Source organism: Melanostigma gelatinosum, assembly GCF_949748355.1.
Source record: "Melanostigma gelatinosum genome assembly, chromosome: 3".
Taxonomy (NCBI): Eukaryota; Metazoa; Chordata; class Actinopteri; order Perciformes; family Zoarcidae; genus Melanostigma; species Melanostigma gelatinosum.
This window is the reverse complement of record NC_136636.1, coordinates 19,821,636-19,836,929: the sequence shown is the minus strand read 5'-3', so window position 1 is coordinate 19,836,929 and position 15,294 is coordinate 19,821,636. Positions and strand designations below refer to the sequence as shown.

The 15,294-nt window shown below is 43.4% G+C and overlaps 1 protein-coding gene across 2 annotated transcripts; it reads left to right on the top strand.

The window, feature by feature from the left end:
- Positions 1–677: 677 nt before the first annotated feature.
- Positions 678–14,899, top strand: LOC306797617 (suppressor of tumorigenicity 7 protein-like; the record flags this gene model as incomplete). Of its 2 annotated transcripts, none has more annotated exons than XM_079296984.1 (15): positions 678–846; positions 1,291–1,373; positions 2,075–2,234; positions 2,319–2,373; positions 2,567–2,682; positions 2,896–2,974; positions 3,149–3,237; positions 3,633–3,733; positions 3,934–4,048; positions 4,183–4,255; positions 4,345–4,447; positions 12,290–12,440; positions 12,840–12,932; positions 13,103–13,242; positions 14,666–14,899. In XM_079296984.1, 15 exons carry the CDS (start codon positions 678–680, stop codon positions 14,759–14,761), a joined length of 1,623 nt encoding a protein of 540 aa, XP_079153110.1. In that variant the 3' UTR covers positions 14,762–14,899. The 2 variants fall into 2 exon arrangements, with proteins under 2 accessions (XP_079153110.1, XP_079153109.1); XM_079296983.1 differs by having other exon boundaries at positions 12,290–12,446.
- Positions 14,900–15,294: the final 395 nt, after the last annotated feature.

Below are 15,294 nucleotides of genomic sequence, written 5' to 3'. Positions count from 1 at the left end.
AATCAATTGATTATTAGTTGATCACTTATTGAACAAAGAAGCCAAATATCATTGGCTCCAGTTTCTAAAATGAGAGGATTTGGCCATTTTCTCTGTTTGATATCATTATGTCTATCTTTTTTCAAAATAAATGCTAAACTGATTGAACAAAATAATCATACAAAATCTTGATAATTGTTATCTGAAGCCCTGATATTAAAAGGAGGGTGGAAGAAGTACTCCTTGCTATTACTCACTAATTACTTAAAGGGACAGGTCACCCCAAAAATGAATATACATGTTGCTTAAAGTCCTACTCACTCAAGTACAGTGGGTTACTTACTTGTATTACTAAACTGATTAAGAGTCAGATTAAATAACTCACTTCGTCAATTAAATAATTAACATTAAATATTAAAAATTCTAGAATCGGCCCCTATGCAATTAATGTCTTTTTTTTGGACATATTTTGTCACTTAGCCTCGAAAAGCAGACACAAGCTTTGATTTATCTCAAACTCAGCTGCAAGACATTTGTATGAACTCAATGATGAGTGAACAAAACTATTCGTGGACAAAATTATGATTATATATTTTTTCGTTTGTCCCCCGGAAACGGATCTTTGTAGAAATTTCAAAATAGAAGTCATCTTCCTTCGTGATCACGTGACCCCTCTGTTTACAGGCATCCGGAGAAACATGGAGGACACCGCTGGCAGTAATCCCCAATCTCTCGGATTTACAGAGAAATTAAAGTCTTGGCTCTCTTGGTCATGGACCTACGTGTGCTTCATTTGGTTCGGCATGGTGCTGATCATGATATACGTCCTGTGGAGCCCGCTGAAACTGCAGGAATCTCTTACCTCAGGTGAATTAATGCAGCGGCTAGCTAGCTATTGTTAGCCTTCGGGTATCTGGCTTTAGCTGACAGCAAGCGCGAGCTGTTGGTTTGACAGTTCGGTGTCGGACTCATTCAAGCACAAATAGTAGCGACTCTCTGGTTGTATTTAAATCGAGTTTTTACATATCTATTGCGTCTTTGATGTATTATTTTCTGACAGCAGGATGTAGTCATAATTCGGTAGGTTATTGTTGTATTGTTGTAGGCTTCTTCGCTCATCGTATAGTCAAGATACTGTATGTGGCTACATGTCACCTGCTATTCGAGACCCACTTCCAATGTTTGTTTTTATTCTGTTGGCACCGGCATATTTTAGTGCATGGTCACAACAGTGGACACTGCCTTCTCTCAGTTCTGGTTCTACTATGACACTATCCTGACTGTCGCCTCTTCTTCTTCTTCTTCTTTCAGCCTCAGTGTTTTTGAATACACTGACCCCCAAATTCTATGTGGCTCTCACTGGAACCTCTTCTCTCATCTCTGGACTCATCCTTGTGAGTTATCGTCTCAGTTATTCCTCACACCGTCTAATACATGTTAAATAATCACCCCTTTGTAAAATTATATTTGCTCGTAGGCCTCTTAGCAGACACAATATGCAGTAACCTCGTCTTAACTTTCAAATTCGTATTCGGGAATCCAAGATTAGACACGCGTGGGTGGAAGCATAGTTTTAGAGAAGTGTCACTATTAAATACAAGACTGAAATGAAAAATAATGATATTAGACCCATTGCTGTTGTTCCTAATACGGGAAGGTGCAAAGCCATTGAAAGGGAGACACAATATTATGAAGCAGATAAAAAGTTGAATTCACTTGAATTATTTGGGAGCAATAAACAAACACAAGTGCTTTAATGTTGGCACGGTTGCGTTAATTCGGGTTAGCAAGACTAATGCAGAGGGATAAATGCCATGTAATGTACAAGATGGACAGATTCATGCTGAAAAACAAAATGATGCGCCTGTCTTGCTCTCTAATTCATTGGGATTGTAGCCGCAGAGCTTTGTGTTTTACGGCAGTGTGGACAGAGTTTAAGGTGCACAAGTTAATCCATTTTTTTTTGCAGCTTCCACAGGGAGGGCATGACATGAAAAAGAAACCACTGTTCTAGTGATATGATAGCAATTGCCACTAAGATATAACTCAGACATTTTTGTAAAGCATGTCGTCACCGTGTGTGTTCTCCCCGCAGATATTTGAGTGGTGGTATTTTCGTAAATACGGGACCTCGTTCATTGAGCAAGTGTCAGTGAGCCACCTGCGTCCTCTTCTGGGTGGAGTGGAGAGCAGCTCCTCTACTGGTCTGTTTGCATCAGTCAATGGAGAGGCAGAGCCTAGGCCCAGTGTTTCAGGTAGATATGTATGTAATCCAAACTATACCAGCGATACTACTCATAATACCACAAGCACTAACATCAATGTCATCCTTTCGGCAGAGTGTAAGGTCTGGAGGAACCCGTTGAATCTGTTCAGAGGAGCGGAATACAACAGGTATGTGTGACTTGGGTATTTATTGAGCTGAGTAGAAGGAAGGCATCTAATAGTACTTTAAAATGGATGGTTCATAATGTCTGTTTATAAATACTTTGTAACTTTTGGTGAAGAGGAATTTGGTTTAATTTTATTTTATTCATTGTGGAGCATGAAATTGTAGCAAAACTTGTTTTTACATCTTACACTACAGGTACACCTGGGTAACAGGGAAGGAACCCTTAACATACTACGATATGAACCTGTCTGCTCAAGACCACCAGACCTTCTTCACAGGAGACACTCCGCAGATAAGACCAGAAGATGCTGGTGAGTTTGAATCAAATACAGACTGAATCCGTTTCGACCGTACAAGCAAAAGACTGCCAGCATATTCCGTTGGAAGAGATTTCTTTGGCACTTTATAAATGTTCAAATGGAACTGCTTTTTATTTTTTGTTGTGGTTTTCTGTTGACTTGGACGTCTGCAATTAAATATGTCGTCTGGTCACATCTGTAATAAGTCACATCATGTCTCAACAGTGATGCAGAAAGCCTGGAGGGAGAGAAATCCTCAAGCCAGGATCAGAGCAGCTTACCAGGCCATAGAAATGAACCAAGAGTGAGTGCTGCTCTTCCACACTTACATATTTTCCTCTTAAATACTGTGTCTATAAACACAATACTGTAACTTCTAAAACTGTTGTTGCTGAATAGCACATATACATTAATTTAGTCATTTTATGGGCGGTTTTACATTTTTTCATGTGCATGCAAACATCACATCTGTGTGCAGGTGTGCTGCAGCGTATGTGCTTTTAGCAGAGGAAGAAGCAACAACCATCACAGAAGCTGAGCGCCTCTTCAAAAAAGCACTAAGTATCGGTAAGGATGGATTCAAATCTGCATGAAGTACCGGTACTCACAATGACTGAACCGTGAGGCACAATAGCAGCAAGATAGCTAACCAGTTGAGGAACAACTACACCCAATGTACTGCTACACACCCGGTGCTGTGCAGCACTTCAAAATGCACATTGAGCAACTCCACTAATTGTGTTATAAATAGAATAGACCACATCTGTTCACGCCTACCTGTGATTCAGGATGTAATCCCAAGTGTGTGTACAGTCCATCAATACGTCCGTGCTTTTTCTCTGCACACGTATCATACATAATAAAACAAATCAATCCATATTTATCATGTTTTTAACGTCTATGGATTGTTGAGCCTTTTGTGCATCAAAACGTCTCATCTTTTCTTTTTTTGCCATCCACAGCTGGAAAAGACATCAACTTACTGGTGTACATAAAACGCAGACTGGCAATGTGTGCACGCAAGCTGGGTCGGATTAAAGAAGCGGTGAAAATGATGAGAGATGTGAGTTTCTGTCCAAAAACTTGACTCCTTCAGAGCAGCGCCTCAAAATGCTGATTGCTATAGTGTGTGATTTGTGGAATTACGCATGCAACTGAGTACCGGAGGCAACATAGGGTATTTACTGTATTTAGAACAATGGCAGGACAGTAGTACTACTGACAAATTGTATTGTTGATGTATGGTGTTTCTTCTCTTTACAGTTAATGAAGGAGTTCCCACTTTTGGGAATGTTAAATATACATGAAAACCTCTTGGAGGCCCTTCTAGAGCTTCAGGCATATGCCGATGTCCAAGCAGTCCTCGCCAAATACGACGGTAACACTGAACGCAATAATAATATTTTCACGTCATCGTATTGTGTTCGGACAGAACCGAGCTCGGAGCCATTGAATCGATCTTGAAAATGTATGACACATGTCACATGACCCCAATTTCTTCTTCCATTGTAGACATCAGCTTGCCAAAATCAGCCACTATATGCTACACATCTGCACTGTTGAAAGCACGGGCTGTATCAGATAAGTACGTGTTCATATAGGTTTAAATATATCTTTTCAGCCTTGCATACAATTCAACATGAGTGTCTCTTAAACGTGTTTCATTTGTCTCAGGTTCTCTCCAGAGGCCGCGTCACGGCGAGGGCTGAGCACAGCAGAGATGAATGCTGTGGAGGCCATACACAGAGCTGTTGAGTTCAATCCACACGTGCCAAAGGTCAGTTATTAGACTCGTAACAATAATGACCCATTGATCACTTAATGCTGGGCTTGTTCCCGCTCCTGTTCCGCAATTACCAAAGACTTGTTTTTGAGTTAAGTCTATGTTTCGGGCCGCATGTTTCCACACTCTCAATAAAAATGTGTGCGAGGTGGGAAGCCGGCGTAGTAGGAAGTCGGCGTATTTCCTACTCGTGGCTTCTTCACGGAAACCAGTCCACCCAGCTGATCCTGCAGGCGGCGTTCCCTCTGCAGCAGCAGGGCGCCTTCGCTGCCGCCACCCAACAGCAGCTGCAACAGTTCCAGTATATTTCCATCGACGCAGCTGCTATGCTGCAAGTGGTTTGGGTGGATTTTTCTATCGTTCTATAGTCTGATCACACAGGTTTCACATGTCTGCCATGCGTCACGTTCACATGCAGAACAATCAGTCAGACAATTCTAGGTGAGGTGTGTCTGCAGTAACAGGTGGTGCGACCTAATGGAGCTTAAAGAGAGCAGATGCCTCCATCCAGACATGACGTATAGTGTCCCAACAGCAGGTGTCAGTGTTGGTCTTAATACTTAGCTCTTAATTCATTCGATCACACCTGACGTGTCACCATAAGTACTTACAGCTGCATGTGTATTTGTCTATTATGTCTCTATTTCAGTAATTTGGGTGATTATTGTATTCAGTATTTATCAATTCAAAACAATTAAATGCGACAATATAGAAAACATTCGCTCTGATCATCAACTACTGTTACAAGAAGTCATATTTTTGGATTTATACATGCATTGTGTGTTTTAACTGATAGTGTAAAAAAAGATCAACTGTAAACATACAACAGACTGGTCCCTGTGCAGAGCAGCTCTCTATAGAACTGAACCAGGGAGAACATGGGACTACAACTGGATATCTCTCTGGCCTTTCCCATCAGTTCCCACAGGATTAGATGTCACACATGCGCACACACACACACACACACACACACACACACACACACACACACACACACACACACACACACACACACACACACACACACACACACACAGTCATACACAACTAGTTGCAGCAGAGGTTTGTCTCCGATTAGCCTTTGTAGTGTGGTGTTGTTTCATCTCACGGACTGAGAGGCGGAAAGAGAATCTGTGTGTGTGTGTGTGTGTGTGTGTGTGTGTGTGTGTGTGTGTGTGAGGGGGCGTTGGTGCAGGGGTGTCAGCCAGCACTTTGATCCAGCCTTTGATTTTTTTTAAAGTGAGGGCCCTCATTTTCAATGTCGTTCCAACTGCTCCCTCCCCACTGTGCCCAGAGGCAGCCATCCTCTCTCCTCTCATCACGTACCCTCATCCTGTTTCTTATCCTCTCATGTTCCCTCATCCCCTGTTGGAGCCAAACAGAGAGTCTGATGTTGGCCACCACTGTCAACTTCAGGGCGTTTGTAACACACCTTTCACAGAAGGGTTATTGGGAGGCTCATCTTTCAGCGTTTGACTGGCATCTGGTACTTACTCAGGCCTCATAACAGAGTTGTGTTACGTTTTTTGACCTGCTGTATGTGAAAATGTAACAGTGGGGAAAGAGGGGGGGGTTGTTGCTTTGTGTTGTCTGGCATGACGAGTGCACCTGTGACCTGTGCACCTGTGGCCTTCTGTTAAGAAGGCTCTGTAAAGGGCTTTATCCAGAAATACTGTAGAGTTGACTTATTTAAGAAAGTCATCATCTAAGAAAATAACACCATCACGGACATGTCGGGTTTCAACTAATGAACACCTTCATCAGTGATCAATCCATTCGAGTCTATTCAGTACAGTAACGTAACAAAAAGTCGTGAATCTTATTTTACGCCGCTTCATTTCTAATGTGACTTTTCAAACAAATGTATTTTCCTTGTAGCTGATAATAAATAAAGGTGACGCTTTCTATGTCGCCCATGTCTATAATGCATTATAGAAATACTTGTAATGTGTTATAATCAGCTTATAGTACCGTATTATATTGATAAGCACTCATGAATATTCATAATGCTTCATAACATCAATTATAACACATTATAAAGCATTTTAAATTACTTATACGGTCAAGTTTCGTAATACTTAATGATTGCTGGTCACTTTTGCAAGGATGATAGTGTAGTATAATTCACAGAGTTGTAATTCATTATCATATTTTGTCATGCATTATAACTATAGTTATTATGCATTTTAATGTAATTATAACTGTAATCTAAGTGGTCATTGTTTGCTTTCAGTTAAGTAATAGTTCATTTTAAAATGTTTGTTTTTCTTGCATAGATTGACTGTACTAAAACAATGATCATTTAAAGTAACTTATGACATTATAATGCATTATAAAAGGTATTACTCTATTATAAAAATATTATAATGTATTAAAACTATGGGAATAAATTCCGTGAGTGACCAGCAATTATGATACTTGACCGTATAAATCATTACGTTATGGTTTATAATGTGTTTCAGTTTTTGCTATAAAACATGACATTATTGAAGATACAAATTTATATATATATATATATATATAAAATATACAGTATATGTATACTGATGTATATATCAGTGTAAGGCAGCAGGAATTGCATCAAAGATGAATCAACAGCAAAGTCCGTGTGTGTTTGTGTTGCTATAGAAAGGCCAAAAGAGATACCAGTGTTGCACTGAATCAAGTAAAAAAATAAATAAGAAGTGGAGTAATGAAGGAACAATGTTAGGTCAAGTGTGTGTGTGTGTGTGTGTGTGTGTATTTGTTTGTTTGTTTGTTATCAAGCATGCCAAGGTGATTATATCTGAATATCACACAAGGCTTCGTCACATGAGTCCATTCAAACTGCTCAAAAAGATACACTAAACCCACACATGCAGTCATGCAGTCTGTTTCAGTGCACCCCCCCTTCTATTTCCCTCCCCTCCTCATCTTCTTGTCTTTCTCTATTTGTCCTCCTCCTCCGCCACCCCGTTCTCCATCTGTCTGTCCATTCCAATCAGCCTGTCTACCAGCCAGTGGTTAACAAACTGACAGTGTGCCAGATGCTTGGACAGCTGATCAAGTGTTCCTGCTGTCTGAATCTGGTGCACATTTACATTTAGCACCACTTTGGTCCGTACGCGTTCACTTTGAGGCAGTCTGGGTGACTCCATCCCATCTCCCTTTGCTAGTTTACTCCACTTTGGAAGGCGGTTTGTCATCGCCATTGACAACCCCATTCTGGTTGGCATGTTCTCATAGATGGCCCGTCAAGACTCACAAAATGCAGACCGTTGCTAAGTTTACCTCTGAAATTGGCTTTTTTTGGTTTGCAATTTGAGACGGAGCAGCAGTCGAGGGTTTGCTCTAAATTAAGACGGATGAGGTTTGATTCAGACGAGGCAAAGGGAGTCTGAAGGAATTGCCTCGTCCTGGCCCACTTTGGAATCAACGCTGTGAGTTATCCGCCGCTGTCCTCAGTAGAGGTTGGAGTAGCTAGTAGCTGTTTTTTACTGACGATGAGATTCTTAATCTGCATCACCTGTTTTATTTCACTGTACAAGTGTATGTTTGTCCGACCCATATCGAGCAACTACACGGCTGATGTCATTGTTGCCTGTGCGTCCCATTGTGAGAAGCAAAGTGCTGCAGATTAGAATCAGAAGGCAGCTTGTGAGTTATGCTCTGGGCTTATGACTGCCCAGGGATAAAAGGAGAACACATGAAACTCAATCCCTCCATCAAAGAGACGACAGGGAGTGGAGAAGCGGACCGAGGAACGGGGGGGGGGGGGGGGGTGTTGGGCTGTGCGGTCGGCCAGTACAGAGGACTGAGGTGTCACCGGGTCTAATGGCGTGGCATGCAAGGAAGGACAGCTGAGCAGCCAGCCTCTCTAAATGGTTATTCTTAAACCACAGAGGACCCAGATCTACATGGCTGCCGTATGCTGCTCATTCATTGTCAGCAACAGAATAACATGGAGGTAGTACAATATCCCAGTTGACCCACAATAACAAATTGTCTCGCTATCAGATCGTCAAAAATGATCAAATCTGAAATTCAGGATTGGCCACCAAATTAAGATCTCCTTCCCTACTCGTCATGCTTCACGCGTGTCCTTAAGCGTTAGCATAAAACGACTGCGCGTCGTTTCATCAGTTGCCGCAGCAGAGAAGCGGCAGGTTTCCTCTTGAGCTGGCTGGCTGCCTCGACACCGATGCCGGGGGGGAGTAGAGGATGGTGGAAGGTTTGTGCTCGGAAAAGAAAGGAGAGCGAAATGGTGAGGAGGATGAAGGCGGACAGTCAAATGTCTTGGCTGGAGCAGAGAGAGCTGATTTTTTACGTAAGCCGGACAGCGTAAGTGAGAGGGTGAAACGAGCAGCTTCTGGTTGTCTCGAGCTGCCGAGCGTTGTAGCGGCTACAGAGGATGTTGGCAAGAGAACAGGCTGGAAGACATGACAGTCTGCGGGAACGAGTGGTGTTCACACCTGTTGGGTGGTTGCGTGCCTGATTGAGCTTTTAGTCCGAGTCGGGAGGTGGCGAGTGAGGAGCACACAACAGAGGGGTGAGGGTGGGCCTGTACAGAGCACAATATACAGAAATGTTTCACGAATATTGGCCGCAGTTCAGCAATGAGGTAGAGAAAGCAGAGTGAGGACATTGACATGGCTGACGTTGCCAAAGACTGATGAACCAGGGGACACGATGGGACCCAGGCTCACATCTCGCAAGCTAAAGGAGCACGAAAGAGGGTCGGAGGAAGGCCGGGATGAGCCAGGTGGAGGAGCCCCGGCCACGCTGTGATCATGAGAGTGAGAGTGGAGAAAGAGGGTAAGGCAGGGGGAGATGGGTGAAGCGGCATGGTCTGGCTGGCTGTCTGGCTGGCTGGATGGATGGCTGGCTGAGCCTGTGACCATGGAGGGGATTAGACAGGATTAGCTGTGGGGTAACCTTCCCAAAGTGTCGGTCTGAGATCCAGAGCGCTGTGAAGCTGGCCGCCTGGGAATCCAGCCCAGGGGGGGCCCCCCGCACACAGGTTTTTGTTGAACACGGACCCATGCCACACTGGGCACCACAGACATAAAGTACATAGAGCGGCATGTCAACAAAGTCAGCGTACACCTATTAATGACTCCTCTACGGACAGACCTTAATTACAAATATATATATGACAGAGAAGCAGCACACGATACGCTCGCGTTGTTATTTCTAGATGCTTGTTTTCTGTTATTTCAGAAGGCATACCTGGGCCCCGTGCCACGTACGTGTCTAACTTAGTTAGCCGGATACTTTTCAGGATAAGATGACGTAGATCAGGCTTTTCGGTTCCACGAAGCAAGTTCGGCAAAATCACCATGGCAACACATCCAAAAGCTTGAACCTGCTCCAGCGCAGGCTCAGTGAAGGTAGCTGGATAAGCTGGTCACTCCCCCGGAAATCATGGCAGCTCCTGTCATATACGGTAGTCTAATGCGCTTGCGCATATACTGGGGGTTATACGGGAGTTCATGAAATGCATGTAAAGTGAGACACACGGTGATCCTTAAAAGCAGCTGAGCAAACTAAGAAGCCTCTATTGCATTAATGTGCAGCTCCCTTCCTCAGAGATCCACTGATGAAGGAGGATATTAGTTGGATTAGCGTTTTATAGGGAGAGAGTTCTTCCACATCGCCAAGATCCGTTATCACATCATGATGACTTCCTATACGAGCGCTGTCGATTCTGCTGACAAGGAATCATTTACAGACCTTCTCGAGCCATACATTGAACACCACACGCTGCAGCCGAGCACTGACTGTCTCACAGACTGGATGCAGCCTTGCGCTGTTCTGCGAGTGCTACGTTGTTGTACAGTGTCTGCGATGCGGAGAACATGGGGAAAGCCGCTGCATGCCGTGCTGTTCGCAAAGTTTATTTAGCGCTTAATAAACTTATGGATGTGTTCATTTCATCACCATGGCACATATTGTATTGACTACCATTCTGAATTGTGTGTGTGCTTAGTGTTTACTTGCTCCCATGTCCTCTTGATGGCTGGTTGCATACATGGAGGTTAAAGCACTCATAATGATATGACAGTGTTATTAGTACACCAGCACATCATTATTGAAGAACATGATGAAGGTGGACTCATGATAAGAATAGAGAGAATCACACACTATTTATTTTCACTGCTTCAATTGATTGAATGTCTGATTATGAATAATACACGTACTGATCCGCCCATCAACAGATTCTCACACACACATATTCAAACTAGTTCTATATGGTAATCTACACATACATGTATATACACATATATATATATAGTAGGCTACATGATACATAAGGGCATACACTACATATATCCTCATATTAATTATATACTCTTTGGGCTTGTTTTTATCTACTTATTCTGAAAGAGTTGAGATCATTATTGTCGCTATAGATCTCATTGGATGATGCATTCATGAAGTCTACTGCCAGCAGGCACATTTAAAGACATATCATCTGATTGGTTGGGGTGATGAGGCATTACAATTAGCTGATACATTTTCCCAACACTTACGCATTCAACTTGTCTGATATTTTGCCGTGATTATAGTCTTGAAATCCTCATATGCGTTCATGATCATCTCTTGCTCGTCAGCGGAGTAAAAAGCGGCTCTTTCTTTGACTTTATTTGACATTGTACTGTTAGAAAATCATGGTTTCGGTGATCGACGCTTCCCCATTTTGACGTAGGACGGGCACGCGCAATCATCCTGAATCTGATCGTCTGGTTCGAATTAACGAGACTGTTTGAGAGCGGATCAGCCTTGCAGGAACAGAGATAGCCTGACATCAACCATCTCCTTAATGTAGGCTGGCTAACAGGACATTTGATCGACTTTGCTGAACCACTTACGTGGCACGGGGCCCTGCTCTACAGGCCGTAACTCTGGGATGTGGGCCTTTGTCAGCACAGTGAACCGACTGACTCACTGGGACCAACTTACACAGTAGAGAAAGAGAGGAGGGGTGAGCGGGGGGGTGTTGCACATTCGTGGAATGAATGTACTGTAACAATAACACACACTCGGAGAGCTTTGGGAAGCGTCCCCACACACACACACACACACACACACACACACACGCCTTGAACAATTGCAAAATAAGGCTGTCAACGAATACCTCACATGTAGAAAATATGTTTTCAGCCTGCAGGGAGCTGGCCGGGGGGGGGGGGGGGATTGCCCATTAGAATAGAGTAAGTGAAGTGCTGACTGAGAAACAAGGAGACGTGATGTGATTGAAATCATTAAAGCTGCATTCATTCGTTTTTTGACCACAAGGGGGCAACTGTTGCGTTAACAGTTGCCGACCTCGCACAAATAATGTAGCGCCGTATTCGAGTCGCCTCTTTCTCACGCAGAATGCAAATATTCACTGGGACTTCAGTTGTAGTTTGGTTGCCTGAGAAAAAAACATTTTGGGTTCCTTTTGCTTGCAAAATGTTTAAAAAAAAAAATGTCCAGCATTTTTCATTCATGCGATAAGACTGGAGGGTAAAGGAGTAGGACAACAACAAAATCTCAAACCTGCAAACGGTGGACGTTGCAATTACGTGCTGTTCAACTCAGCCCACGAGTGTCCAGGCCAAATTCACATCTTCATATAGAACTATACTCAACCAAATGAAATGTATGAATAAAAATATTACACGGAAAATGATGTGAATCCACTGAAGCTGGTTTCATCACCGGACATTATCAGTGTTTCAGTGCACCTAAACGAGACTTCTCTGCTGGTCTTTACGGAGCTCAGGAGTCCACAAAGCATTAACGTACTGCAGTGTATACTGACCAGAAGTCGTGTATTTCTTTCCCCCCCCCCCCCCCCCCCGTCTGCAGTACTTATTAGAGATGAAGAGCTTGATCCTTCCTCCAGAGCACATCTTGAAGAGGGGTGACAGCGAGGCAGTGGCATATGCTTTCTTCCACCTGCAGCACTGGAAGAGGGCAGAGGGAGCCTTAAACCTACTACACTGCACCTGGGAGGGCAGTATGTGTAACTGTTACTGCTTCTATCCAATACCACCGCTGTTCGGCCACTGTTTGTTTTATTTAATGTTAATGCGTTGTATTCATTTTAGTGTTCCAAATCATACTTTTTATTTCCCTTTGGTTCTGTTGAGAGGGAGTGCACCCGGTTCTATGCATGTTCAGAAGTCCCAATTAAACAGCCTTTCAATGGAGCTGGGCCGTCAGAGACCCACAGTGTCTTCTCCTGCTCTTCATTTTCAAGAATGTTATATTTCATTAGCGCGTTAGTGTCTTGTCACTGTGTGATATTTCGCTACTTTAGTGATTTACTGAAGATTATGTCGGCTGTTTAAGTCATACCTGTTGTGTTATTCATCTTCCTTAAATGTCCTCTTTGTGCCTTTGCCCGCTTTAACAGCCTTCCGGATAATTCCCTACCCTCTGGAGAAGGGTCACCTGTTTTACCCTTACCCAGGATGCACAGAAACAGCAGATAGGGAACTGCTGCCCTGTAAGTATATACATCGTCATGCAGTCCATTAATGTACCTCGTCGCTCACAATTTGATTGCGTACTCAATCACTATTCAAACTCCACGTCGATTCAAAATGCTTTATTTCTTTGTTTATGACTTTGCCTCGCTCTCTTGTTCTGACCATCCTCGTCTTTTTTTCGCTCCAGCGTTCCACGAGGTGTCCGTGTACCCAAAGAAAGAGCTTCCCTTCTTCATCCTCTTCACAGCGGGCCTTTGCTCCTTCACTGCCATGCTGGCCATGCTCACACATCAGTTCCCTGAGCTCATGGGTGTCTTTGCCAAAGCAGTAAGTTCTTCAGCTGCAATTTTCATCTCAAAGCTTTCTGCCGTACAATTTCACAGACGCTGATTCAGACGGTCCACGGCTTCATCTTTACACGAGATGAACTTGTGTGTAAAGTTGGCAGCCCGCTCACATCTTCGGTTAATCTCTGATTGGGTCTGTGCTTTAAATGCATGTTGTTTGTAACCTGAATCTTTTAAAGCCCCGTTGGTAATTGCTGCCTTCCATCACTGTCGGTAACACTGGAGGCTCATGGGAGTCGTGGGCCTGTAAAGTCTGTGTTTCCCGCCAAAACAAGCTGTAGCCCAGCGTAAGCGATCAGTGACCACAGTTGGATAATGCAAGCTTATCGCCCTTAATAAGCAACATATTTCAAACATAATTTCGAAGAAGTTGAACGCACGCATGACTTCCTTTTGCTGTTTATTTATGACAGAAGTGTTGCGCTCTCTGTTTTTAGCTAGTTTGGCAAACCCCTTCCTTTGGCGAACCCTTTTGTTTATGGTCCCACTGTTTATCAGGGCCTGCCTTTACATGGACACGTAGTAAAAACAAGGCCGCAGAGAACGTCTAGTGCTCTTCCTTTTGTTATGGGAAAGATTGAGGCCAGATAGGATTCTCACAGCAGCCCCGGTGAGCCTGGTTTGCGTAATGTTCAAGATGGGAGTGTGTGAAAGCCAGTGAGGGAGGAACACGGAGGGACCTCGCTGCCTCCTGAGGAAAACCAGATTCCTCTGAATCTGCTGCTCTTGAACAGATGAGCCAAGACAGTCTGTGGTGGTGGTGGTGGTGGTCTCTGCCTTGCCTTTATTTATGGACACCAGACATGTATAGCGTAGCAGTTGATTATGCGTCATATATTAAATGGGATTAGAGGCGTACTTGATTCGCACTTGTCTGGCCAGGCTGATCCACTTATGAGGCTATTAAAGTGTCAAGTGTGTCACGCACACCTCAAGCCGTTTCAGGGAGAAACCATATTGTAATATGTTAGAGGACATTTCACTGTTACTAGCGAGCTTACATCACTGACTTATACACATAGCTATTACACTGTATAAGATAGGTCCTAATCTTACATCTAAGTGCATATATTCCCTGCTGGTAATCATGAAAATGAGTGTTTGAGCCGTTCCCTCTAAGTACGAGTCGTATTTGACTGATTTGGTAGAGACAAAGTCATTATTCTTCCTAACAAGTCAATCGTCCGATAACATGAAGTGTATCCCGAAATCAGATAAGGAAATTGAATTGTCTGAGCAACGCTTTCCACAAATGCTCTGAAAGTATCGCTGCTTTTCAGGTAGAATGTACTGCATGAGTTGCATAACGTGTTCGAGGAAATGGTGAGCGTGTTCTACTTAAACATTGTCAAAGAACAAAGGGGAAGAGGTTTTAAGGCTCATTTTGCTTTTCTCTCTCTCAGTTCTTCAGCACACTCTTTGCACCGCTGGGTTTCTTCGCAGACAAGATGGAAAGCTTCATGCCGTCCAGTTTTTGGCACCAGCTGACTCGAATCTGACCCCATCTCACATACACAAACACACACAGACACACACACCCACACACACACCAATACCACCCCAAACCCTCAGACAAAAAGTGTTTGCTCTCCTGTCTTCAGCATTACTGTCCACTTGCTGCATTGTTACTGATTATGTTGGCTGAGGTTGTATCAACATGGCGAAGCCACTCTTAAGATGCCCTCCCACACTGTTCCAGCGGCCACAGTTTTTTCAAGAGCACATTTAGTGAACATCATCTGCAACGATTCCACTCGTTCGTGTGTCTTCACGTTAGCCCTCTGCAAAATTGTGGTTTTTGAGTTTCCCACAAAGCCTTGTTGCAGATTTTTGGTGCAAAAATGAAGTAAGGAGTTAGAGGCACTGCCCTGTTCCATCACAATAATAAATAAATCACACAAAAAAAAAAAGAAGACGCTAAAATGGCATGTTTTTAATACGAACTACTGTCAAGTCAGATGAGTGAGTTTTAACCAGTGTGTTACTGACAACAGTATGTACCTTTTAGGATGTCCCCTGTAGAATATATTTA